General features: G+C 39.7%; 1 protein-coding gene across 2 annotated transcripts in view; it reads left to right on the forward strand.

The window, feature by feature from the left end:
- The window catches only part of vps13a (vacuolar protein sorting 13 homolog A), a 46,743-nt gene that overhangs the window by 12,523 nt on the left and 10,077 nt on the right, over positions 1-24,143 (forward strand). Inside the window, exons 14-60 of one of the 2 annotated variants that reach the window (XM_026925769.3) lie at positions 529-591; positions 754-886; positions 1,411-1,505; positions 1,680-1,822; positions 2,002-2,200; positions 2,307-2,421; positions 2,568-2,704; positions 3,104-3,236; positions 3,315-3,432; positions 3,907-4,051; positions 4,200-4,284; positions 5,211-5,386; positions 5,804-5,960; positions 6,058-6,137; positions 6,230-6,289; positions 6,696-6,888; positions 7,163-7,279; positions 7,608-7,711; positions 8,008-8,175; positions 8,325-8,632; positions 8,738-8,885; positions 9,018-9,159; positions 9,709-9,836; positions 10,109-10,278; positions 10,416-10,642; positions 10,903-11,234; positions 11,332-11,685; positions 11,835-11,936; positions 12,050-12,202; positions 12,840-13,098; positions 13,851-14,011; positions 14,219-14,322; positions 15,488-15,773; positions 16,068-16,487; positions 16,571-16,675; positions 17,052-17,198; positions 17,855-17,986; positions 18,076-18,209; positions 19,388-19,438; positions 20,630-20,759; positions 21,123-21,352; positions 21,719-21,872; positions 22,361-22,507; positions 22,607-22,688; positions 22,776-22,845; positions 22,944-23,058; positions 23,258-23,371. In XM_026925769.3, the coding sequence (XP_026781570.3) occupies positions 529-591; positions 754-886; positions 1,411-1,505; positions 1,680-1,822; positions 2,002-2,200; positions 2,307-2,421; positions 2,568-2,704; positions 3,104-3,236; positions 3,315-3,432; positions 3,907-4,051; positions 4,200-4,284; positions 5,211-5,386; positions 5,804-5,960; positions 6,058-6,137; positions 6,230-6,289; positions 6,696-6,888; positions 7,163-7,279; positions 7,608-7,711; positions 8,008-8,175; positions 8,325-8,632; positions 8,738-8,885; positions 9,018-9,159; positions 9,709-9,836; positions 10,109-10,278; positions 10,416-10,642; positions 10,903-11,234; positions 11,332-11,685; positions 11,835-11,936; positions 12,050-12,202; positions 12,840-13,098; positions 13,851-14,011; positions 14,219-14,322; positions 15,488-15,773; positions 16,068-16,487; positions 16,571-16,675; positions 17,052-17,198; positions 17,855-17,986; positions 18,076-18,209; positions 19,388-19,438; positions 20,630-20,759; positions 21,123-21,352; positions 21,719-21,872; positions 22,361-22,507; positions 22,607-22,688; positions 22,776-22,845; positions 22,944-23,058; positions 23,258-23,371 (7,326 nt within the window). The remainder of the gene's footprint in view (positions 1-528; positions 592-753; positions 887-1,410; positions 1,506-1,679; positions 1,823-2,001; positions 2,201-2,306; positions 2,422-2,567; positions 2,705-3,103; positions 3,237-3,314; positions 3,433-3,906; positions 4,052-4,199; positions 4,285-5,210; positions 5,387-5,803; positions 5,961-6,057; positions 6,138-6,229; positions 6,290-6,695; positions 6,889-7,162; positions 7,280-7,607; positions 7,712-8,007; positions 8,176-8,324; positions 8,633-8,737; positions 8,886-9,017; positions 9,160-9,708; positions 9,837-10,108; positions 10,279-10,415; positions 10,643-10,902; positions 11,235-11,331; positions 11,686-11,834; positions 11,937-12,049; positions 12,203-12,839; positions 13,099-13,850; positions 14,012-14,218; positions 14,323-15,487; positions 15,774-16,067; positions 16,488-16,570; positions 16,676-17,051; positions 17,199-17,854; positions 17,987-18,075; positions 18,210-19,387; positions 19,439-20,629; positions 20,760-21,122; positions 21,353-21,718; positions 21,873-22,360; positions 22,508-22,606; positions 22,689-22,775; positions 22,846-22,943; positions 23,059-23,257; positions 23,372-24,143) is intronic. The other variant, XM_026925772.3, reaches the window with a different exon arrangement.

The raw sequence follows: 24,143 nt of genomic DNA on the forward strand, positions 1-24,143 counted from the left end.
CCAAATCTTCATTTCCTTGCTTCAAATAACATGAACATTTCTCATTTTTAAAGTAGCTCAAAAAGTTCGATGTGGAAGTATTATCATCTGCTTCTTTTTGTCTTGTGCAAAATGTTACCACATGGTACTGAGGATAAAAAGTGAATCCAATTGTCCCAGTTGGCTGCTCCCATAATATTACAGCATTCAGATACACAGTAAAGCTTTGTTCCTGTTTATAAAATATAAAACAGTAAGACCCATTGTGTCTTAAACCACATTATCGGGTCTGTACAGATGTGCTTTAAAACACAGTATGACATTTTGAGTGAGAGATTTCTATTACTGAGCTATATTAGTATTTGTAGCTCTACAAAAGCCAAAAAAAAAAAAATACGCTTGGCTACATTTAGGCTTAAAGGGAAATTTGATTCGTTCAAGCTTGAACAATGTGCTGTTGTTCTATAAAGCCTTTTATAATGTTCCTTTTTATTCCTCCTCTGTTTTCTCATAACCCGTTAAGCTTCTTCCATTTAATCTCATTTATAGGAGACAGAAAAATCTCTGGATATTTTTAATATCACGCTCGCAAGACAACAAGCCGAGATGGAGGTGGTGTACAGTTTATTTTACACACGCACTGTCTTCCAAATTTATACAATACACACGTAAATGGTATAACTTAATCGCTGTGTGGCTAAAAGTCTGAAAATGACCATTATGAATGCTGCAGTCTTCCATTTTATGTTGTAACATCCACCTCTGGCTCTCCAGGCCTCTAAAGCTGGCTTGCGGATCTACCGGCCCGGGTTAAAGATGGAGGAGGAGCAGTCGCAGGGCTGGTTCGGCTGGGTGTGGAACTGGTCTGGAGACAGCAGTGCTCAGACCAAAGAGGTCAAATCTGGAGGTACTGATCACAGTTACTAATCACTTCGAGCAAATGACTACTACTCATCACACTCACTCCTGTTTCTGTCACCTGAAGCCTCACTTTGGGCTAAAACCCTCAGCTCGAGGTGATAATTTGATTATACTACCTCGCAATTCTGATTGGTGTTAATTAGTTTTCTATAACAGCACCTCTGACACCAGCTGCAAGATTCATATTAATGTGCTTGCTCTAGTATGGTACCATTTCTATAGTAACAGCTAATTCACAGGGACCTGATTGGTGAACGCTTCACATAAACACATAAAAAATATGTGTAATTTGGTGAAATTGTTTGAGAGGAGATGTTTATTTAGTATTTGTCATGTCAGTCCTTTGTCAGAGGTAAAGATGTAACTTTCAGTTTTCCAACATGCAAAGGTCTTCAAAATTAAGATATTAAGACCCAAGGTATGTCATTGCTACATCACAGAGTACTGTCGAATTTGAAGCCTGTGTAATGTAACATCTTGGTGTTTAATGCTGTTCTTGCACAACGTTAGGTTTTGACACACTGATGACTCCAGCAGAGAAAGCCAAACTCTACACTGCCATCGGATACAGCGAGACAGCTGTCAATCCTAATCTGCCAAAAAATGTGAGCGCTTTCTGTCCATTCAGTCAGAATATGAATTAAGTTTAATGCTTACAATTTTTAGACACATTGGCTAATGCTGGCTAATCTTACCATAATATTAGCCCTTTTTGATGCCCTATGAATATTTAGCAGCACTGTTCACACAAAAGCACACTGATGTATTATGCTTTGCAGTTTGAGGACATGAAGGTTCAGTTCCAGTTGGTGAGCATGTCTCTGTCGATCAAAGAGAGCAAAGAAAAGCCAGAGATTATCAAACTGTCTGTCATCGACCTGAGAGCCATGCTGACGCAGAGACCCTCCGCTCAGGCTATAAAGTAATCTCTTCTCTTCTTACCTTTTCCCTTAAGTGTCCTTTTCTCTCTTTCCCATCTGTTCTACAGTACTGCAGTGTATAGCAGTATGAAATGTTCTTCTGCAAAACATCTAGCAGCTTTAAACAAGTTATCGTATTGTATCCCTTCTATAGGTGACCCCTTGTTGTTTTTCTAATCAGGATCGCAGCTCAGTTGTCATCATTTGAGGTAACCGGTGTCTTGAGGAACGGCGTCGCTCCCACGCTGCTTTCTCCTCGACGTGTGGTGGAGGAAGACAAGCCTCTGCTCAGCCTAATGTTCGAGACCAACCCGCTGGATGCCAAGGCAGATCAGAGACTGCATGTGGAATCACAGCCACTGGAGATCATCTACGACGCAGTGAGTGTGGCAGAGAAGACCATAATTTTTCAATTTCAATAAAAAAAATAATAATAAGGCAGATAACTTGTTCTTATATGTGTGTTTTTCTGTGTTCTCTCTGTAGATGACGGTGAATAACATGTCTGCGTTCTTCATGCCTCCAAATGACCTGGAGCTGGACGAACTGACGAATGCCACCCGCATGAAGCTAGAGCAATTCAGAGACAGAACCTCAACCGGTGTGTGTGTGCAGTGTACATTGTGTGAATACATAAAAATAGAAATACATTGCACAGTGTGTTTTTATATCCTACACTAGATTTGGTATGCTTAGTACAATAACCAAAGTGACCTTTAGAAAAACCGAGCCCTTTTGTTAATGTAGGACTCATGTACATCATCGAGACGCAGAAAGTTCTTGACCTGAAGATCAACCTGATGGCCTCCTATGTGATCGTGCCCCAGATGGGCGTCTACGACCCTAAGCACAACCTTATCATTCTGGATCTGGGACACTTTCAGGTAACTTTCTGCCACATTCTGCATTTTTCCCTTTATTGGTTTACAGGAATCTTTGAGTTGGCAGCATGATCAGTGATGAAACTTTAAGCACATAAACTGTGATTTGTAATTTCAAATTTATGAAATTTATCAGGATTCAGATCTGTAATATGGGGCTCATTAAACATGCTACATTCATTTTTTTTTAGCTTTACAAATCTCTCAATTTGTGATTCACAAAATGTCAAATTACAAAATGTCATTTTTTTGTGTATGAGATCAGGAAAATAATTCTGTAGACTCGTTAGACATTCATGTAAACAAATTTGTGAGGAAGGATGTGGGAAAATACTTCAAAACTAGCAGACATACCTGGAATAGTTTATTCCATCCTAACCATCATCTGTGTGCGTCATGCAGATGTCAAGTCAGAGCAGAGCCAAATTGCCACAGCTCTCAGTGGGAAAGAACACCATTGAGGACATCATGTCTCGAGCCTATGACTGCTTTGATGTCCAGCTCACCAGCCTGCAGTTGTTATATTCCAAAGCAGGTACGAACTCCTCCATCCTTCTTATCTCACACACTTATACACACAGTTTAGAAAGCACAGTGGCTGATTTGTTTTCAGATCAGAACTGGGAGAAGGCTCGGAAGCTGAGACAGTCTTCCCTCCACATTCTGGAGCCCGTCGACTTGAAGGTGGTTTTCAGCAGAGCCATGGTGGTCACTGACTCAAGGATGCCAAAGTAAGGGCGCTGTCCTTTGATTGATTTTATACTACAGCACTGCTGAATTTGTGATTCTGATTGGTCAAAAGATGTTGAGTAATTCTATAACAGCAGTTCTGACAGTAGTTCCAGCTGCAAAATTTATATTAAAGCACTCATTCTAATATTAATATACACATGAAGTATACATTAAAATACACAGGAACGTGTAGGGTGGATAATCTACGTAATCTAAGCCTAATTTTATTTAACAAAAAAACATTTAATCATTGATATGGTGAAACTTTCTCTAAGGACTTGTTTATTCAACATTTATAGAAAGAGTCTCCAGTGTCAGTGGTTTGTAACAGTGAAAAAAAAAAATAAAAACAGACAGGATACGACTACACCAGTTTTAGTTTTGAATAAAGCTATAGTGTGCAAAAGTGCATGTGAGCATTCCCGAAAATCAGTAATGATGTAATGTTAATCTGGATTTTTCCTGCCTGGTAGGTTTAAGATATTTGGCGAGCTTTGTCTGCTCTCCCTTCGCATCTCCGATGACAAAGTCCGCGGCATCCTGGAGCTGATCGACAGCATTCCACTGCCTGAGAGTCGGCCCTCGCCTCGGACTGCTGCTCCGCAAACTACGCCCAGGGTGTGTGCCTTTAACTGCACCTTCGGTTAGAATGCAGTGTATTTGTTTAAGATTATTGCTGCATGAAAAGTGAGGGCGTGTATGTGGTTTATATAGTCTGTTCATATGCATGCGTGTGAAATAGTGCGTTTCCTTTGTATATCTGTAGGTTCTCAAACCGAGAGACACCCCTCAGCTGACCCCCAGAAAACCAGCTATGGTTGACCTGCGCTCCTCGATAATATTTGACTCAGGTTAGACACACACATGTATACGCACAGAATAGTTAAGGCGCTGGACAGAAGATTATCAGTCAAGCATGCTCTATATATAGTATTGAAGTGGAGAGAAAAATCAATAGAGTTTGCAAAATTATTGCTGTGAAACCTCTAAATTAGTTGTGGTGTATAAGACATCACATAATTAGTTGAATGGACTCCACCTGTGCTCAAACCTGTTCCTGGAAGGCTCCAGAGTTTGTCAAAGAATGTGGCTAAACAGACAGGATCAGGAAGACCAAGGAGCTATCAAAACAAGTTCTGGAAAAGTATCAGTCAGGGTTTGGTTATACAAATATATCCCAAACTTTCAACATCCTGTGGTGCACCATTAAATCCATTAATGAAAATGGAAAGGATATGACACAACCGTGACTCTGACTGGATAAGAAAAGACATTAGTCAGAGAAGCAAACAAAAAGCTAATGATGATGCTCAGTACAATGCTACCACCACCATGCTTCACAGTGGGAATGATGTTCTCAGGTTGATGAGCAGCATTGTGTTTCTGCCAATTATATCACTTTCTACCAAGGCCAAGAAGTTCAATTTTGATCATATCAGACCAGACAAACCTTCTCCCCAGTTGCTGAGTCTCCAACATGTCTTTTGGGATTTCATATGGCTCGCCACTCTTGCATATAGCTCAGCTTTTCGGAGTGTCCCTGCTATAGTTCTATGAACAGCTTCTCCCGTCTGAGCTGTGGATCTCTCCAGCTTCTTCAGAGGTATTCTTGGCCTCTTGGTTGCTCCTTACATGGTCACTGGCTTTTGGTGGATGCCTTGTGGTTGTGCCATATTCTTTTCATTTTTAATAACTGATTTAATGGTGCTCTGCAGGAAGTTCAGAGTGTGGGATATTTTAGTGTACACTAAATACCTGTGGTGTGTGTGTTTATCAGGTTCCGAAGAGGATTTGTTCTTTGATGCACCCAGTTCTCCAATTGAGGATCTGCCATTCTTCGAGGCTAGCTCTGGCTCCCTAGAGAGATCAACCTCTGTAAAGAGGAAGACGATGGTGAAACATGATCCCAAGAAGAACATGACAGAGTTCTTGCTGAATTTTGAGATAAACAAGGTGTGAAAACTACCTTGCTTAAAACGTTATGATTCTTTGGCATGTTTATATTTACATTTCTCCCTTGACATTCCTCATTTATTAAGTAAGAAAAAAAAATTTGACAAAATTTCACAAAGGATCTAAATTCATATGTGCTTTACCCTATTTTCTTTAAAAAAAAAAAAGTAAGCTTTTTAATTTCCCATGTCACAATAATTATTATTGTCACAATAATAAATATGGCCCTTACTCCAACTCCTTCCCAGTCTTTTTTTTTTTTTTTTTTTTTTTTAGTTGCCTGACTGAACTAATCATGATCATTTCTGCCCTGAGTACATCATAACTAAAACTCCCATGTACACGTATGGGGTAACTCTCTTATTGTTTTCAAGTGGGGAATTACTTCCTGTTTTTCCTCTTCTTTGTTTTCTGCAGTTGTCCATCCAGCTCTGCCGCCTTTCAGCGGGCTTGGAGGTTCCCGTCCTGCGTCTGGATATCGACGGTCTGGGCACGGAGCTCAAAGTGCGCACATTTGATATGACTTCCTACACTTATCTGCAGGAAATATGCCTGGAGTGCTCAGAGTACATGGGTATGTCCTGCTAAATGCACACACCCATGCTGATTGCCATGATCACCCTTTTCAGCAAGTCAGACGGATTTCATCATTTGTCTTTTTGTGTTTAAAGATGGAGAAAACAAGAGGGTTCACCTCATCACCACACGGGATAACACAGAGCAGGATCTGCTCATGCTGGAGTACATTAAGGTAAGTGCTGTCTGTTTCTGCATTTGGTGGTCTAGGAGAACTGAGTAAAGTGCACACACTTAGTCTCGCTCTGTCTTTTTCTTCCTGTTCAGGCAGACAAGAATGCTCCAGATTTTAAATCAGTGTATAAAAACACAGAACAGCTTATCAAGGTAAGTCTGAACACCTAGCTACCAAAATAATTCTTAAGACATTGGAAGCTGTGCTGAAACGTGGATCAGCTGGAGTGTTTGGCAAATTGACTTATATGCTTCATCTAATGCTCTTGCCACCTGATCTATGTAAATAATGCTAAGTAATATTGATAAGGTTATTAGCCTTGAAAGGACTACATTGTCAAAAATAGTGTAAAACGGTATATTTTTCATGAATCTAACTTCTGACATAAAAGATGAAAGCTTGTCAGACGAAGATGAAAAATAAGAAGGGAAGCCAATTTCACAGGCTGCACCTCTATCTGGAATGTACAAATTATTATGAGCTAGCTAGCTGATATCTCCTCGCAGAAATCATCACCATATAAACTATTACTTTTTTTTTTTTCCCAAAAAATGACAGGTAAACTTCTCCTCCTTGGATGTGCACCTCCACACTGAAGCCCTCCTCAACTCTATGAACTTCCTGAACGGCCTCCTCCCTCCTGCAAAGAAGGAGGAGCCTGTTGAGCAGCCTGCGCCCCAACAAGACGACGAGGGAGAGGGAGACAGTGAGGAGGAGAAGAAAGAGGAGTCCACCATTACCAAGAAATCCTGTAATGTTACCTTAATTTAGGCTGTCAGTATCAGAGGAGTCATGTGTGGTTATATACGATCACCCATTGGCTACGCTGGGCTTGTATTACTGATGCTATAGCGTTACATTTCTCGGTTTATTTGCTTGTTCATGGACTGGATCTCTATAATTTGGTGTTTTTCATTTTAATAACTGAATCCTCTTTTGTTCTCCCCTTTATGATTAAACATGTGTCCTCCACACTCTCAGTTTTTTTTAATCCACCATCTCTTTGTTCCTCCCCCTCACTGCAGCTACAAAGAAGTCAAAGTTTGAGGATGTGGTGAATTTGCACCTCAGAGCAGATCTGTCCTGTCTGAAGGTCTTCATCAGAGGAGAGAAAGCCAGAATCTCTGAGATCAGTATAGAAGGTAACAAGACACACATACACACATTTCAGGGCATCGGATTACACATGTGTATGTAGCATATGTAACTACCTATCTGTAATTAGAAAGATCTGTGCCTGAACATTATTCTACCCGCAACCATAATCTCAGCAAGGTGGAAATTATTTTTATGCCTTCAGCTTTGAAAAAAATAAGCTCATAGCTTTTATTAAAAGCAGCTCATGTTGTCAGGAATATCTCTGTAGGTTTTCCTACATAGTCAGGACACACAGATTAAGAGAATAAAGCACTCTTATTATTATTATTATTTTTTTTGAAGTATTTTTCTCTTTGTCTCTATTTTTTTCAGGTCTGGTGTCTGAAGTACAGATGAAAAAGAAATCAGTCGAAATTCTGGCTAATCTGAAGAATATTGTCATATTGGACTGTGACAAAGATGCTCTGTACAAAAAGGTAGTGAGCCCAGTGTCTATTCAAAGAAAAATCATACTCCTCAGTACAGATTTATTTAACAAGTGAGCTATTAAAAAAAGCACATCATTTAAATGTGCACAATAATATTTGTCAGTGTTACATGTTAAAAACAGTTGTATTGTGCAACTAGATGAGTCAGATGCCATAGTTTGAACTGATTCAACTGAGCAGAATCAACATATATTCAAATAACCGTAAACCTCACGCAGTTATAGGTCTTAAAAAGGTGTAGATTTAGAAAAATTGTAATGACTCTGTGTAATGGTTCCCTCTAGGCAGTGTCTGTAGCGGATAAGGACGTGTTTAGCTTCCACATGGTGAACTACGTGGACGCCACAGATGGAGACGCCTACACAGACATGCAGATAGTGGACACAAGCGTCACTCTGACCGTGGGCTGTATCCAGGTCATCTTTGTCAACAAGTTTGTCTCCTCAATACTGGTGAGTGTGTTAACATTCAGTGAACCTAACCCATGATTTATTTATGTATGCTGCAATGTGGTGAATGATTTTATATTACATGGTTAGCAGGACATACTAATTTCCATAGATTCATTATATCTCTCACTCTCTTACTGGTTCCACTCTAGGCCTTCATCAATAACTTCCAGGAAGCTAAAGATGCTCTAGCAGAGGTCACAGTGCAGGCAGCAGAGAAAGCGGCCACGGGCGTGTTGGAGCTTGCTGAGAAAAGCACTCGCATTTCACTGAATGTTAACATCAAAGCACCCGTCGTTTTCCTCCCACAATCCTCCATTTCCACTAACGTTATTGTGGCTGACCTGGGTTTGGTGACGGTCAAGAACCACTTTGAGATCGTGCCATGTAAAACACACACTAAGATTCCCCCCATCCTGGACATCATGAGTGTGGCCCTGAGTGAGCTGAAGATGTACAGGTGTGGAGCTGGTTCCTGTGTTAATTTGAATTTAATGAATTTATTCATGTGAATCAAACTAGTACTTTAAATATGAATGATGATTGTGTTTTTTTGTGTCCTTAGAACCACATTTAAGGATGGCCAGTTCCAGAGTGAGATTCAGTTACTGAAGCCTGTAAACATGGACCTGTCAATCAAGCGCAATCTCTCTGCCTCCTGGTATCACAGCATCCCTGACAATCAGATCAACGCACACCTCAAGCCCTTGAGTGTAAGTGTGTGCTTGTCTATCCAGAACGCCATTGTGTTGTTTTGGTGAGAGTATATTTACCTGTCTAAATTCTGTGTGTGTGTTTGTGTGTTTGTGTGTGTGTGTGTGTGTGTGCGCGTGCTTACGCTGTAGCTGATCCTGAGTCAGGAGGACCTAACTGTGGTTTTGAGGACTCTGAATGAGAACCTGTCCGAGACTTCTGATGCAGTTCCTGCTCCTAAAAGTTCTGATAAGGCAGAGACTGCATCTACCAAAGATTCCCAGGAATCTGGAGGTGCGCACACACACACACACACACACACACTCACACACACACACACACACTCTCACACACACACACACACACACACACACACACACACAGAGTGTGTTGCAGTAAATGTGTGGCATTCAAGGAAAACCCCTCACATGTTGAAATTCTTTTTTTACTTTATAGTTGTGAAAGCCACAGACCTTCCTGAACTGAAATATGTTTCTCTTTTGCATGTAAATCACTCACAAGTTTTAACATTTTAAAATCAGATTTTCCAGAATCCAGTCTCAGCAACATCTGTTACTGCAAAATCATACACCCCCCACTCCCTTCCCCAAGTAAACCATGTTACATGGGCCACATTCACATACTGGATCCTGATTAACACTTACATAATTATGACACAATAACAGTTGTTCATTGCTAACTTCCTTCCAGATTCCTTCCAAGAATGTGGGAGAAGCTTTCATTATATACACGTGTGAAACTTAGGGGGACTTTAACAGCAAATGTGAAGTGGTTCTATAAGTGAATATGAGTGTCAGGTGTCTGTCATTTTTAACTGAACAGCAGGGACAACAGTAGTAACAGCAGCAGTGGTGGAGGGACAGAAGACTGCCAAACAGAAAAGCACGCTAAAACTCCACTTCAAGTTTGATTCAATGACTCTGGTTCTCTACAGCTCAAGTGGAAGTGAGGTAACACAACGTGATCTCTGGAAATTGCACCACATGTAGCTAGCACTGAAATTACAGATGTTAATGTGCCAACATCTACAGCATAGCTGTAAGAAGCTCATAACCAGCAGATATCAAATTTCAGTACCCAAAGAGTGGTGTAGACTTCAGCACCACTCAGATTTATAGAGACCCTTGTAGTAATACAGCATTTTTTTATAAAGTTAAATATTAAAATATGACACCTACCTGTGTGTGTGTGTGTGTGTGTGTGTGTGTGTGTTTGCGTTCAGACTGCATTGCTGGACTCCCATGATGAACAGCTGAAGCTGGCGGAGTTCACCCTGGGCACCATCTCCACTGCAGTGCACATGTTCTCAGACAGCTCCATGAAGGCCTCTGTCAAACTCGCTGAATGCCTGTTGGATGATAAGAGGAAGAGGGTCAACATGATCACTTCCAGGTCAGAGGTTATGAATAAATAAATCTGTATATTACTCTCATACGCAAACATAAATGCTATATCAACCTTATCCTAAGGCAAATCTAATGTCTGTATTTATGTGTATGTGTTCATGTGTGTGACTTTTTGTGAGTCAGGATGATGGCAATGCGAAAGGGTGCTGAGAAGAACGTCATGGTGGAGGTGAACTATCGCCAGGGCCGGGATGGCACCACCCTCGACACCGTAGTTCAGGATCTTTACCTCTGCGCCAGCATGGAGTTCCTGCTCACGGTGGCCGATGTCTTTCTGAAAGCCATGGATCAGGGCTTCTCCAGCCAACCCAAGAGCAGCAAACCAGCATCCACTTCCACCAAAGACCCGGGTGATTTTGCTAATAATCTGCTAATAAATATTACTAATTTGCTAAGAATTATCCAAGAAACAGATAGCGAAGGAATTAAGATTCAGTATATTGGTTATGAATCACTTGCAGTCAAGAAAGCCAAATCATTCATCCAGATCTAATTTTCATTATAATGATAATTATAAATTCATTTATTTTTTATTACTGTAAATCTTGGCAGCTTTTTTTTAGTATATTGAATACATTGTGTTTTTCTTTTTCCTGATTGTGTTCTACAGCAGCTCCTGCTCAGCCCGTGGTGGCAAAGACGGAGATGAACGTGATGGTGAAGAACCCTGAGATAGTGTTTGTGGCTGATCTGAGCCGCGCCGATGCCCCGGCCCTCGTAATGACCACGCAGTGTGAGCTAGTGATGAAGAATGACGCTGCCGGTCAGCTCATGACGGCCGCCATCACTGACTTGATGGTGGTAGCGTGCCCGTTTGTGTGTGGGGAAGATGAGAGCAACATCACCACTGTGCTGCAGCCGTGCCAGGTGTTCTTCAAACAAACACAGTTGCCTGCTCAGCCTCAGAAAATCGAGCTCTCCATGAACTCCCTCACCCTGAAGGTAAAATCAGAGGTCTTTGAGGAAGTGCACATCTGACCACTTTATCTTCATCTTACCTCCATCATATCTGACTTTTTCTTTTTTTTTTCTCTCCTAGGTGTCACCCATCATCATAAACACAGTCATTACTATCCAGTCAGCGCTGACCCCTGCAGCCGAGACCCCTGAGGAGTTAGAGAGCCCGGTGCCCCCTGACCTGTGGGAGCGCAGGGACTGGAGGGACCTCAAACTCTGGTTCCTGGAGGAGGAGGGAGAGGAAGATGCCCAGTCTGTGGCCCCGCTCATCCCCCAGGGCGAGTCACTCCAGCTTAGGATTTCCTCCATTTGCCTGACTCTAGAGGCAGGTGTGGGTCATCGCACCGTCCCCATGCTGCTTGCCAAATCCTCTTTTCATGGAGATGTGAAGAACTGGAGCACCCTGATCAACCTGCAGTGCCACCTCAACATGGAGGTTTGTCTTAGACAGAGTCTAGTAGATACACTTTGAAGGAATTTAGAAAAGTGATATTTTGACCATATCAGCTTGTGGTATTCCTTGAAACTACGCTATATTCCATATGAATATAGCTATAAATTTGTGGTTATGTGCATGTGTTTTAGGTCAATTATTATAACGAGATTTTGGGAGTGTGGGAGCCACTTTTGGAGCCACTTGAAGACGAAACTAAAGATGGTTTCAGACCCTGGACACTGGAACTGAAGGTCACATGTTAATAAATGTTCTTCTTAAACTAAAAAAAACAACCAACAATACTGACGCAAGGTAAATTCATCGAAATGCTGTTTAATTAAATAGTGTTCTTCCTTAAACGCAGATGAAGAAAAAGCCAGTGAAGCGGACCGGTATTTCCGATGAGGTGGACTACATTGTACCAGATTACAAAACAGTAATCAGCATCAATAGCAAAGACCAGCTGAACATTACTCTCTCCAAGTGTGGACTGAACATGCTGAGTAATTTAGGAACGGTATGAAAACATTCACCTGTTTCACCTGCTTATTTACATCAGAGTAATATTATAATAATAACGTAAATGTAATGTGAGGTTCAGGCTTTTCTCTGAATGGGACTTTAGGAAATGAGTATAAAGTGGCTAGAAGAAGTGGAGTTACAGCTACTGGAATTACCACCCTGAAGCTGATTATTTTCCTTTAATAGCATGTTCTGAAGTGTTTTACTCCTTTTACACCATGCTAACAAATTTAAAATACTACATGATGACACATTGTACTTTTTATACATTTTATGTTGTGGAACATTCACGACATGAGGTAATTCCTGTTTTTCTTGGTTAAAAACACATTTTATTTAAAATTTGTTTATTATTAGCCTTTAATTGTGTGAGTTTCTGCTGTGTGACAAGTCACTGTGAATGAGTGTTTACTACTGAAACAATGTGAATTAGAACCAACACTATTATCTGCTGTTATCGAAAATTAATCAACACCTTCTGAACCATCAGAATCAAGAATTCAACTACAGAGTGGTATAAGCTTTGTTAGTGTAAACAGAGATAGGATTTTGTGAAATATTCTTTTAAGGTGAAAGGTTTCTCTTGAAGCACTTCTGATTGATTTATATTTTTCTTCACAATCTTATCCCAGGCATTTGCGGAAGCTGCCAAGCAGACTGCGGAGTGTTTCCAAAAGGACCAGGCTCCATTCGTGGTGAAGAATCGGTTAGGTTTGCCAGTGGCTGTTCTGTACAGCGAAGTGTTTAAGCCTATCGGGAAGAAGTCTAAAGACCGTGTGGCGGAGCTACAGGATGGAGAGAGCTTAAACATGGACTACACACTCACTGCTGCAGATGCTGACCAGTTCTCAGCTATGACCAGTCTAAGCAGCAAAAACTACATCCAGCCTAGTAAGATTTTTCATATTATTCAGTGTAACTAAAACTAAAACAGCTAAAATTAAGGAATAAAACATGACGGATTGTGCTGCTATAGGAAACTAGTCAATGAGGGGGTGGTGCGATGTGGCCAGACACAAAGCAGAGTTACTGTTACCAATCTGAAGTTGATTATTTTCCTATAACAGCACATCCTGAAGTGTTTTATTCCTGTTAAACCACAGCAGTTTGTAAATGATTACAATTTTTAATTTCATTTATTTTATAAATGACATACTGTTCATTTTATCCATTTATAGTTATATTTAATGTTGCGAAACATCAATGAAAATAGTTAGTTACTTTAATTGCTTATGTTATTGCAGTTCTAAACAGTCGTTCCCTCACCAAACTATTCTTACAGAAAAATTTCACCATATCTGCGTTAAACATTTTTGTTTAAATTAATGTGCACCGTCCACCATTAGCTGTTACTGTAGAAATGATAATGTATCAGAACCAGTGCATTAATATAAACCCATGATTTGTGTTACAGCCGGCACTATTGTCAGAGTTGCTATTATAAAAAATTAATCAACACCTTCTGACCAATCAGAATTGAGAATTCTGTGGCGCTGTGGTATAACAAACTATATATATAAGAACAATAGAATGGTCACTGCTGAAAAGTAAAGAAATCATAACTGGTAGCTGGTCTGTGCACTAGCAAATATGGTCAACTGCTATTGAACAGCCGCACTAATTTCCTGTTTGAATGCTTCCAGCCCCTGTCGGCCACACCGCAGCCAGCGTCATCCCGCTAATCAAAGTGGGCCGTGGCATGTACAGCGTCATGCACCTGGAGTCTGGAGTCACACGCTTCTTCGTCTGTCAGATTTACTCCAACGAAGGCAGCAAGTTTGTCAAGATCCGGTCACCTTTCCTGGTATCTGCCACTTTAAACACCAGACACGTATCATATTTTACATACAAGCAAAGCTCAATTAAAGTATTGTTTAAATGTGAAAAGTAAATTATGTACAAGCTGTAGATTTTTAAAGTCTTTATAGATCACTTGATTGGCAGCTGTGTTTAGTTATTGATTAGTTAATAATAACCAGTGTATGACAGTGAACTTTTCTCCTGTATCCAGATCATTAATCACTTTTCGCTGCCATTCCGGGTGTTTGAGGGCTCCACGTGTCTGGGCGTCTCTTCACCCACTGAGGAGTTCTGCGTCCCTCTCGGCTCCTACAGGTATAAAGCTCCTTAGCAGTTACACGCATATATCAGCTTTACCATGGAAACATTGTGAGCACAGGAAAAGATATTTCAATGGAAGGAAACTATACTTGTTCCAGCCTCTTTTATAATTTATATATGTCTTCTGCAAAGCTTTTGTAACTTTAGAATTGACTAAAATGTCATCTTGTTTCAAAAACATTCATGTGATGCCACGACCGCAATGAGTATAATTCCATTATATATACCACAGAGCAGAGTACAGATTCTGAGGGTGTTGATTATTTTTCTAACAGCAGAGTTTATGTTAATGCTCTTGTTCTAATACACTATCATAGTAACTTACACAGGGACTTGTAGGGCAGACGCTCCTCATCAACAGGTTTTAAAAAGTGTGTGTAATTGTGAATAAGGTGTTAAGAAGTTTTCTGAAATGAGGTGTTTATTTAGCATTTTTGTAAGAAACTTGATAACAGTCAGAGGTAAAGCTGTTCCTTTAAATTTTCCGGCACAAAGGATGGACTTTTTTTTTTTTTTTGGTCTCATTAACTTTGAGAGAAAAAGATGCTGGTGAGGGAACATCCATTTAAACTGTTATAATGTAAGTGATAACATGAACTGACTTGTTTCATCATTTAATGTATAAGCAAATGAAACTCTGTTAATAAATACAACATTGTAACGCTTGGAATGTTGCTGTGCTATGAGAGGTATAAAACACTTTGCATTGTTATAGAAAAATAATTATTATGTTTTTATGTTATTTATATTATGTTATTATGTTTGGTTTGGTTTGGTAACAGTAACTCTGTCTCAGGCCGTAATACGTCACTTCATCGTTGATTGTTTTTATATAAAAATGGTGCAGTTATTAACTGCACTCCCCCAAGTGTTTTATTCTGTTCTTATTTGTTAATGAATAATGATTTAGGTTCTCTGTGACAGTTTTGCATCCCGTTGGCCTCTTTCTCTGAAAAATTGAGGCACATGCATGTGCCATTAAGAAATTCAGAATAATGAGCAGCACCTCCATGTTGCCCATCATGTTGTGTAGAGTTTGTGAATGAGTAGAACAAACTGTTTTGTACATATTATAATGTATGTAATATATGAATATTTGTTTAGTCAGTTTAGAACAGTAAGTTGGCCTGGTGCACTCATAGCTATGGTGTCCTCGCAGAGCGGAGCTTACCCTGCAGCCTGTAATCGAGGGAGACGAGCAGTACGAGCACTCTGAGAGCTTCAGCTACGAAAACCTCAGTCAGAAACCAGATGAATGTGTGGAGAAGACATGCCATCACCGTGGCGACGCTGCTCGCATTTTCAAGGTCAACATGGTTCCCGTTCGGGACACTGTGATGTCCCACAGCACTCAGGAAGAGTTTGACCAACCATACGTCCTTCATCTGTGGCCTCCCGTGCTTCTCCGGAACCTTCTGCCCTACCCGATCACCTACAGCTTAATGGTATCTATCGTCTTGCTAATACTGAATGCTAGGAATCTGTGCTATGCTGTGCTGTTTGAGCTATGGAGTTACCCTTTAGTATTTGCAGTTGTACCATTTTATGCTGAATTGTTTAGTTTTGTTCACAGGTCAGGTTGGCTTACTTATGAAAAGAGTAGAAGTAGTAAATCAAAGTGACTGGACAATTATAAGGCCCCATTACTTTAACTAAAGTATAGGAAATCCTAGGATATGCATTAAAGCTGAAAATCCTAACACATTATAAAAATGCCGCCTGCGTGTTTTTGACTGAAGGTAACCGGAAGCCCTTCGCCCACAATGCTGAAGGAAGGCCACTCATCCCAGCTTCACACGGCCATCATGGACCACTCAAGTCTGGAGCTGAAACTCCTCGGCTACCTGCAGCAGGACTGGGAGGCCCACTACCAGCTCCGCTCCGACCACGACGAGATCAGTTTCATTACATTCCAGTCGTGCCGCTCGGACGAGGAGGTAGACGGGGAGGCCATGAAGGCAGAGCTCGATATCGCTGTTCACGTGAAGAAGGAGGTGGGCCAAGTAGTGGTAGCCATCCATTCTCCTTATTGGATGGTGAACAAGACAGGCAGGCTGCTGCAGTATAAAGCCGATGACATCCATCGCAAGCATCCCAAAGATTACGACATGCCCCTGCTGTTCTCTTTTAAACCACGCAACTTTCTGCAGAATAACAAGGTGTGAGCACTGACATAATGCAACATCACTGCAGTTTCCGGGATCTGTTCTAATTCAAACTAATCTCTCTTTTCTTTCCGTAGGTCCGCTTGATGATTTCAGACAGCGAGCTGTCAGATGACTTCTCAATAGACACAGTCGGTAGTTATGGTGACGTCAAGTGTAAAGGAAGGGCCAAAGATTACCTAGTGAGTAATTATTTTAAATAGTGTACGTAGGTCACAGGCAAAAAATGGTTGCACTGTCTAATATTAATATTACACTTTTATCAGCTCAGGTTTTGAATTCAGTGACAGTTGAAAAATTGTGTTGAGCAGTATTTTTTAAATGTAATTCAAATTCTACAAAAATATCTTGTAACTGTAACAGCAAAATCCAGAGATATCAGAATATGATTGTTGGGCATTTGGAGGTGTATAATTCATACAGTGTAATTTTGAATATATATATACTACACTAATATATATACACTGTACGAATATACGTTATATAATGTATTTTTTCTGTCTTTGTGCCACATCCATCGGTACAGTATACTGATGCAAACATGCTGATTGCTTTTAGGTGGGGGTGAAGATTGACACGAGCAGTTTCAGTCTGACACGCCTGGTGACGTTCTTGCCCTTCTACATGCTTGTGAACAGAACAAAGCACGTAATCCGAGTGTGCGAAGAGGGAGAGGATGACTGGACTGAGGCAAAACCTGGAGAGGTCAGCACTCATGTTGATGCTTATGTTGATTTAATTAGCTGTAAGAACAGTGCTTTATTCCCTCAATCACTAGATAATTGTATTCACACCTAATTGGTACTGAAAGTAGAGCTAGAAATGCTTATGCATTTTTAATAATTTAAAAGGTTTACTATCTGTAATTTATGCTGCAACATATCATTCATATTAACATATCAACATATTATATCATTCGTTTATTAAAAATCTTAATATTTCACATTCACTTTTAAATATTTTTACAGGTTTTACATTTCTAATGTCCCAAGATCCATATAAAATTGTGCTTTTTTTCAACCTGTATTTACTCCAGCAGACAGTTTGGTTAAATCGCAAATGACTTATTATTCACTGCATATACTTACTACATAAGGTGTGACATACTGCTAGAAATTACGTAGTGCACTATATGCCCAAAAGAGAATCATTTGAGACTGAGCAACAACAAAAAACATGGCTCCTCTAAATGCCTGTTGGTAGATGTTAACTACTTTTAACATCACAAACTTATATTAGGTGATCAGACATAAAATGTAGATTTTAGCCTTTGATTATATCTGAATAGTAATCGAATATTGAAATTCGTTCAAATAGCTCTAATTGGAAATTGATTTTAACTGAAACCAATTCTCTCACAGACTGCCACTCCATTCTGGCCAGAGAGAGATTCAAAGAAGCTCAGAGTGAAGGTGGACGGCTGCCAGTCAGCTGCTCAAGCCATCGCCTTCCATCAACCTGAGAATTGCCTCCTACTGCTCCTTGACAGCACTGTGAGTTTAAAACAAAAAGCTCGTAAACACCCATTGATAGAAAAACACGCTCAGTAATGCGGGCTGTGCTTTCTTTCTGTGGGTTCCAGCTGGGTGGTATCATCGTTGACGTGAACCTCACGGAGCATTCGGCTGTAATCCGGTTCTCAGATTACCACGATGGTGCAGCTCCTTTTCTTATCATCAACCACACCAAGGAAAACACACTGGAGTTCCACCAGAGGTGAGGGATAGACCTGAACCAGGGCAAAACGTACCTTGAGATGGAGAAATCTCTTTTTTTTTATCTTCATATGTGTTGTCTGAAGATAAGAATCAGATAAGCTGAGCATAATAAACAGAAGTTGAAGGAAGTTGTTCCTCGTTGAAACAGAGAAATGGCTTATACTTTTTAATAAGGTTGGATCAATACCATTTTTTTCTGAATGAATGCAAGTACATGTTTTTGATATTGATAGATACTGATATAGAAACAAGAAACCTACATATTAACCTACTTACTAGTTTCCCCACTCTATATAGTGGCTACGAGATGAGCACACTTGGGTTTTGATACAGATAGGCTACAAGGTTCAATCTTTTTAACATTAGCTAGTTGATTTTAAATGAAGTGCATTAGCTGGCTACTTTCATTACCGTGGATCGAGTAGGGGTGCACGTTTGTTTCGCTTCGGAGAAGCTCTTCCGTACCTCTTTAAGTAAAGTATATTTTTGTTTTCATTGCATCAGAATCACTTATTGTCAAAGAGCTGGTAATTTCTCTCACATAGCTTTGTGCTGCTGTGTTGATTTCTGCTGTGTACCGCTGGCAAAAAAATCCTTGGTGTTTTTTTGTTTAAGATGTTTTACCAGGTTACTTGTATAAATGTGCTATAGTTCCTCCTCTTGATATTTTTGCAGAGAACAGTTTATAGTCTGCTTTACTTTGACTGGCATCCAAGATCAGCAAGACAACAGACTCTAAGCTTACGTCATATAGTATCATGTGATATCGAAGCATTTTTAGGAGTAGGAGTAATAAACGAGCAGTGTTTGATTGATACCAGTGTCGGTACTGATGCATTGTAGGTTTCTTCCCAGCTATTTTGTTTTTAATTTGTCTCCAGTGTCCAGGGTCACGATTGTAAGCATGATTCCAATCAGGAACATACTGATTTAATGATGTAGTCACACACAGTTCCTCAGGGGAAAGGCATCTAATGAAACCCTGAAACACAGTAATGCTTCGCTTTGTTCTTTGATGAAACTGACGGTTCAGTTTGATGTGCTTGGTTTGTTTAGTCTATTTATTTATTTTTTTTGCTATGTATTGTCTAGTCTTGTTTGTGTTTGTCTGGCATTTGTAATAACTGTTTATGTTGACCTCCTTCAATGTTTTTTGTCCCTTTGCTACATGTTTAGCTGCATGGAGCGTAGATCCTCTACTTGGGGGCAGGACACACAGTCTAACTGGTACACAAACACACATTTACATTGCAACAATGAAAATTTCTGTTTTCTTCTCTTTTTTTTTTTTTTTTTTTTTTTTTTTTTTTTAAGAGAAAACTCTGGACTTCTCCTTATGTTTCATCTCAGTTATGTGGACATATAGTCAGGCTACTTAAAATCATTTTGTATTCATGTTTAACTTGGTATATATAAGGTATAATTGGTAAATAAACCATTTTTTAAATTCTTCTTACGTTATTTGCTTCAGCTTTGCTTCCTCTTTGCAGCTTTTGGATGGATTCTGTTGCTGTGGAATAAATTATCTGATTCTGTGATCACTCGTTTCTTCCTTTGTATACAGCATGTCTTCCTCTCTGTCCTTAATATATTTCAGCTTTTCCACTCCAAAATGAAAACAGTGATTGGCTGGCGTAGGTTGTGTAGCTTCTTGATTCTTGGATAGCTGCAGATTGTCAACTTTTTGTTTTCTGAGGTAATTTATGTCCTCCGATGTATTAGGGCTGGTAATATGACAATGTAAGTATCATGATAAATAACATCATAATACATTTTTCCAGGAGTATGGTTGATAACACTGACTCCACTGTTATTGATACATGTGTCTGACTGGATGTTAAATATATTTGTATTGATTCTTGAATCTTAATATTAAATATTTTTTTCTCAACATTAAATAAGAAATAAAGCATGGCAGGGAGTGCTGTTATAGGAAAATAATTAATGACAGGGTGGTGCCCCATGTGAAGTGGAGTTACTCTCCCAGTTTATAAATGCAGCATCAATGTTTCGTTGGCACTTTTTGGCAAAGTAAAGTATCATGATATGATATTTTTGCCATATCGTCCACCCCTTCTCTGTATACAGCATGTCTTCCAATCTGTCTTTCCACTGCACTGAACTGTTCCTTTCTGTCCTCTTAAGTAAGACTGGATCATGTGGAGTATGCCATTAAACTCAGACCTTCTCTCTCTCTCAGACTGATCTTACTCTGTGCTGGATGATTTATTTCCATAGGCTGCATAGTGACTGTAGTGTTTCGCCTGTGACCTTTTTGCCAAATGCAAATGAGCTCCAGCAAGGCAGAAACGGCATTCACCAAACTCCAAGACACTGCATTATACTTTCTGCAGAGAAGTGGTATTGTGGTTGGTGGTGTGTGATGATTCTAACTTGCTGCTTGCCTCACTCTGTTAGCTCTCAGAAGCTGGAGATGGATGAGCTGGGTCCAGACCAGGCCGTCTACTACACATGGGCCGAGCCCACAGGATCTCGAGTTCTCCGCTGGAGCTGGGGACCCTACAGTGGTGAGCTAAAGAATGAGGAGGTGAGGACACAGAGGAACTAACTCCTGAATCTGGACCTATTGACTATGGGAAACAAAGTACAGAAAATTTTGTACTTTAGTATAATTATGGGTAAAGAAATTATGGCTAAAATTCTTACGCAAGAGGGAAGGTAGCAAGTCAAAGTTGTACTTGAGTACAAGTTAGAAATTGTTCATGCTTAATGTACTTAAATGTACTAATAACAAGAAACGAGTAATGACTCATTTTACATAAAAAGCGACAAAGGTTAGGTTTAGGGAGGAGTTTAGTTTTGTGTCTTTTCTTTTTTTCAATAGCATGAAATCAAACAAAAGTTCAGACAAAAATGAACTAGAAATAAACAACCTGCTGCGTGTGTACAGGACCTGCTGATGGACATGAACGATGAGGGAAAGCTGTTCGTCATTTCGTTTTATGAGGGCCTTCAGCGGGTGGCGTTGTTCACCACAGAGCGGCGTGTCTACAAGCTGCTATGTGAGAGCGAGAGGGTGGAGCTAGCCGAACAGGAAATTAGCCTCTCACTGCAGGATATGGGCATCTCACTGGTCAACAACAGCACCAGCCAGGAGGTGGCCTACATCGGTATCACCAGGTAGCGTAGAGTGGGACTGTGGGCTTCAGGCTATAGAACACACAAAATGGCCAAAAAACTACTATCCAATATATATTAATACAGTGGTTTTGGGGGAAAGGTTGTCAGTGTTTTTTTGTCATTGCAGGTTAAGTTGCATGCGATAAGAGGGCTCTAAAAATTACGTCCTAACGTCCTTTTAGAGATGATGTAATGTTCATAGATTCAGAGTCTCTGCTGGGTCAATAATTATCAAACACAATTTTTTAAAAATATTTTTATTTGCACTCTTCAACCATATCTTATGGTTTATATCTTATGTTTTATACAATGTTGCAGAATATTGTGAATAAATCTGTAATATGCTTGATGTGTTTATGCCTGCAGCTCTGACGTGGTGTGGGAGACCAAGCCGAAGAAGAAGAGCCGCTGGAAGGTTATGAGCGGGAAAGACGCTGAGATGTTAGAGCAGCACTACAAAGCGTATACAGAGAGCAGCCCAGTGGATCATAGCATCCTAGACCTGGAGAACGGCTACCAGGTTACAAATCACACCGATTTCACCTAAGCACGCCTGTCATCAGAAATACTACTATGTGTGTGTCCTGCATGTAAACTGAAAGACTGATATTGCACCATAAAAACACGGGCAGTGTGAGGATGTGAGGACATTTTCAAATTTGCACATCATGTAGTTAATTTCATCCAAGCATTTTTTGAGAGTAGAGGTGTTTCTAGTCCATTTAAAGTAATTTCGTTGGCATTAAAAATGATTTAAATAGATATTTTAAATGTTTTAATAGATGTCTTTAATGCATGAAGAATCGTGATGTTTCAGTAGGCTGTTTATACTTCTTATTATAATATCTCTAAATAGTTCTTATTATTCTCTCTTTGGCTGTCTCTCTCTTATTCTATCTCTCTGTATCTCACATACCGTCTGTCTCTCTCTCTCTCTCTCTCTCTCTCTCTCTCTCTCTCTCTCTCTCTCTGTGTATCTGTGTCTTCCTCTCTCTGTCTCTCTCTCAGGTGAATCTGACTCCTAATGGTTTGGACATGAGGATACTGCAGCCTTATGACGCACCCCTCCGAAGGAACTTTCTTCCAGCTCTGAAGGTTGAGTACAGCGTCTCAGCCAGACAGAAAGCGTACCGCGTGCAGATTAACAGGGTTCAGGTTCGTCTCACATGAACTCATAACACATAGTATACTCGCTTACATCCTTTGCTACCTTGCTAACACACATAGGAAAAAACATTTTTCTTGTGTGTACAGATCCAAAATCAGCTTCCTGGAGCCATTTTCCCATTTGTGTTCTACCCTATCAAGCCTCCCAAATCTGTCAGAATGGACTCAGGTCAGCAATATAACACTCACAACGTACAAAATGATTAAGCTTATTGAAGAATTGCTCAATCAATGAAATGTAATTTTTCTTTTAAAGAGGCAAAACCGTTCACTGACCTCAGCCTCATCACGAGAGCAGCAGGACACTCAGACATCCTGCGCATTAAGTATTTCTCTTTCTTTCTACCTTTAGCATAATTTGTAATTGTGCCTGTACTTCCAATGTGTCAGTGTCATTATGTGTAATGAATGTTCATGCCCACAGGTATTTTAAGGTGTTGATTCAGGAAATGGACCTACGTTTGGACCTAGGCTTCCTGTACGCCATTTTGGATCTGTTCACTGCTGAGAACGCTGCCACTGTCACCTCAGAACAGGAGGTAATATAAACACACTAATACAACACACGCTTCTTAATGGTCTCTGATTTGGTCAATGTTCTGGTGTTAGCATAGTGAGCACCTGTTTGACTGTTTAAAAAAAAAAGTTTTAATGAATTACAGTGGAGTATTGTGTATAAGACTTTTAATCACAATGTTTATGTCTGTGCTGTTTACTCTTTCTCTCTGTGTGTTTGAGGTGGAGCTGTTTGAGAAGGACATTGAGTATTTAAAGACAGGACTGAACCACGTGTCCGCCACAGACACGTCCCCCATCAGCCTTTACGAGTACTTCCACATCTCACCCATTAAGGTTTGGTACCTAGCATTTGCTTCTTCATCTGTGTTTAAAAATAAAAGTTCACGGTTGAGTGTTAAGGATCTCATGTTCTACTCATCTACATCTACATGTTTTACTCGTCTAATATAAGTCTGTTGAAACACAGATTTCCTAAACAAGTCAGCCAGATTACCGTATTGTATTCCGATTATCTCATATTGTATTTCTAATTTGAAAATTGTTGTTTTTAATTAAATACAAAAATAAATGAAGTTGTGTCCTAATTCACGAACAATACGAGCTGTATTTTCCCTCTTCTTAGGCTAGTGAGTGAATGATTGTTTATAGCTTTAAAAATTTATATAATATAATATAATATAATATAATATAATATAATATAATATAATATAATTGTTCACAAATTGCTGTGGTATCAAATGCTAGAATAGTGCCACATGAAACTGTTCAATTATTAATTATTCATTTTATTCCTTAAATAATGACTTATAATATATATATATATATATATAATAATGCGTGCTGGGGAGCATCATTTAAAAAAAAAAAACTTGAGCTGAAGATGTGATTATTTATGAAGTTATTAATAAATAAATTTATAAACTTATTAATGCTTAATAAACGGATACAAATGAACCTTGGTTTATGCGATACAAGCTCTACAGCTGTTCAGATTACATTTGAATATTCCTTATTTTTCTTTGCATTTGTTAACCCCACTATGTAGACAGCATTTCTGGTTTTATGATATTAAATAAAATTAAATTCTCCACTTGGCTAGAGAAAA

Source organism: Pangasianodon hypophthalmus, chromosome 8 (assembly GCF_027358585.1).
Source record: "Pangasianodon hypophthalmus isolate fPanHyp1 chromosome 8, fPanHyp1.pri, whole genome shotgun sequence".
Taxonomy (NCBI): Eukaryota; Metazoa; Chordata; class Actinopteri; order Siluriformes; family Pangasiidae; genus Pangasianodon; species Pangasianodon hypophthalmus.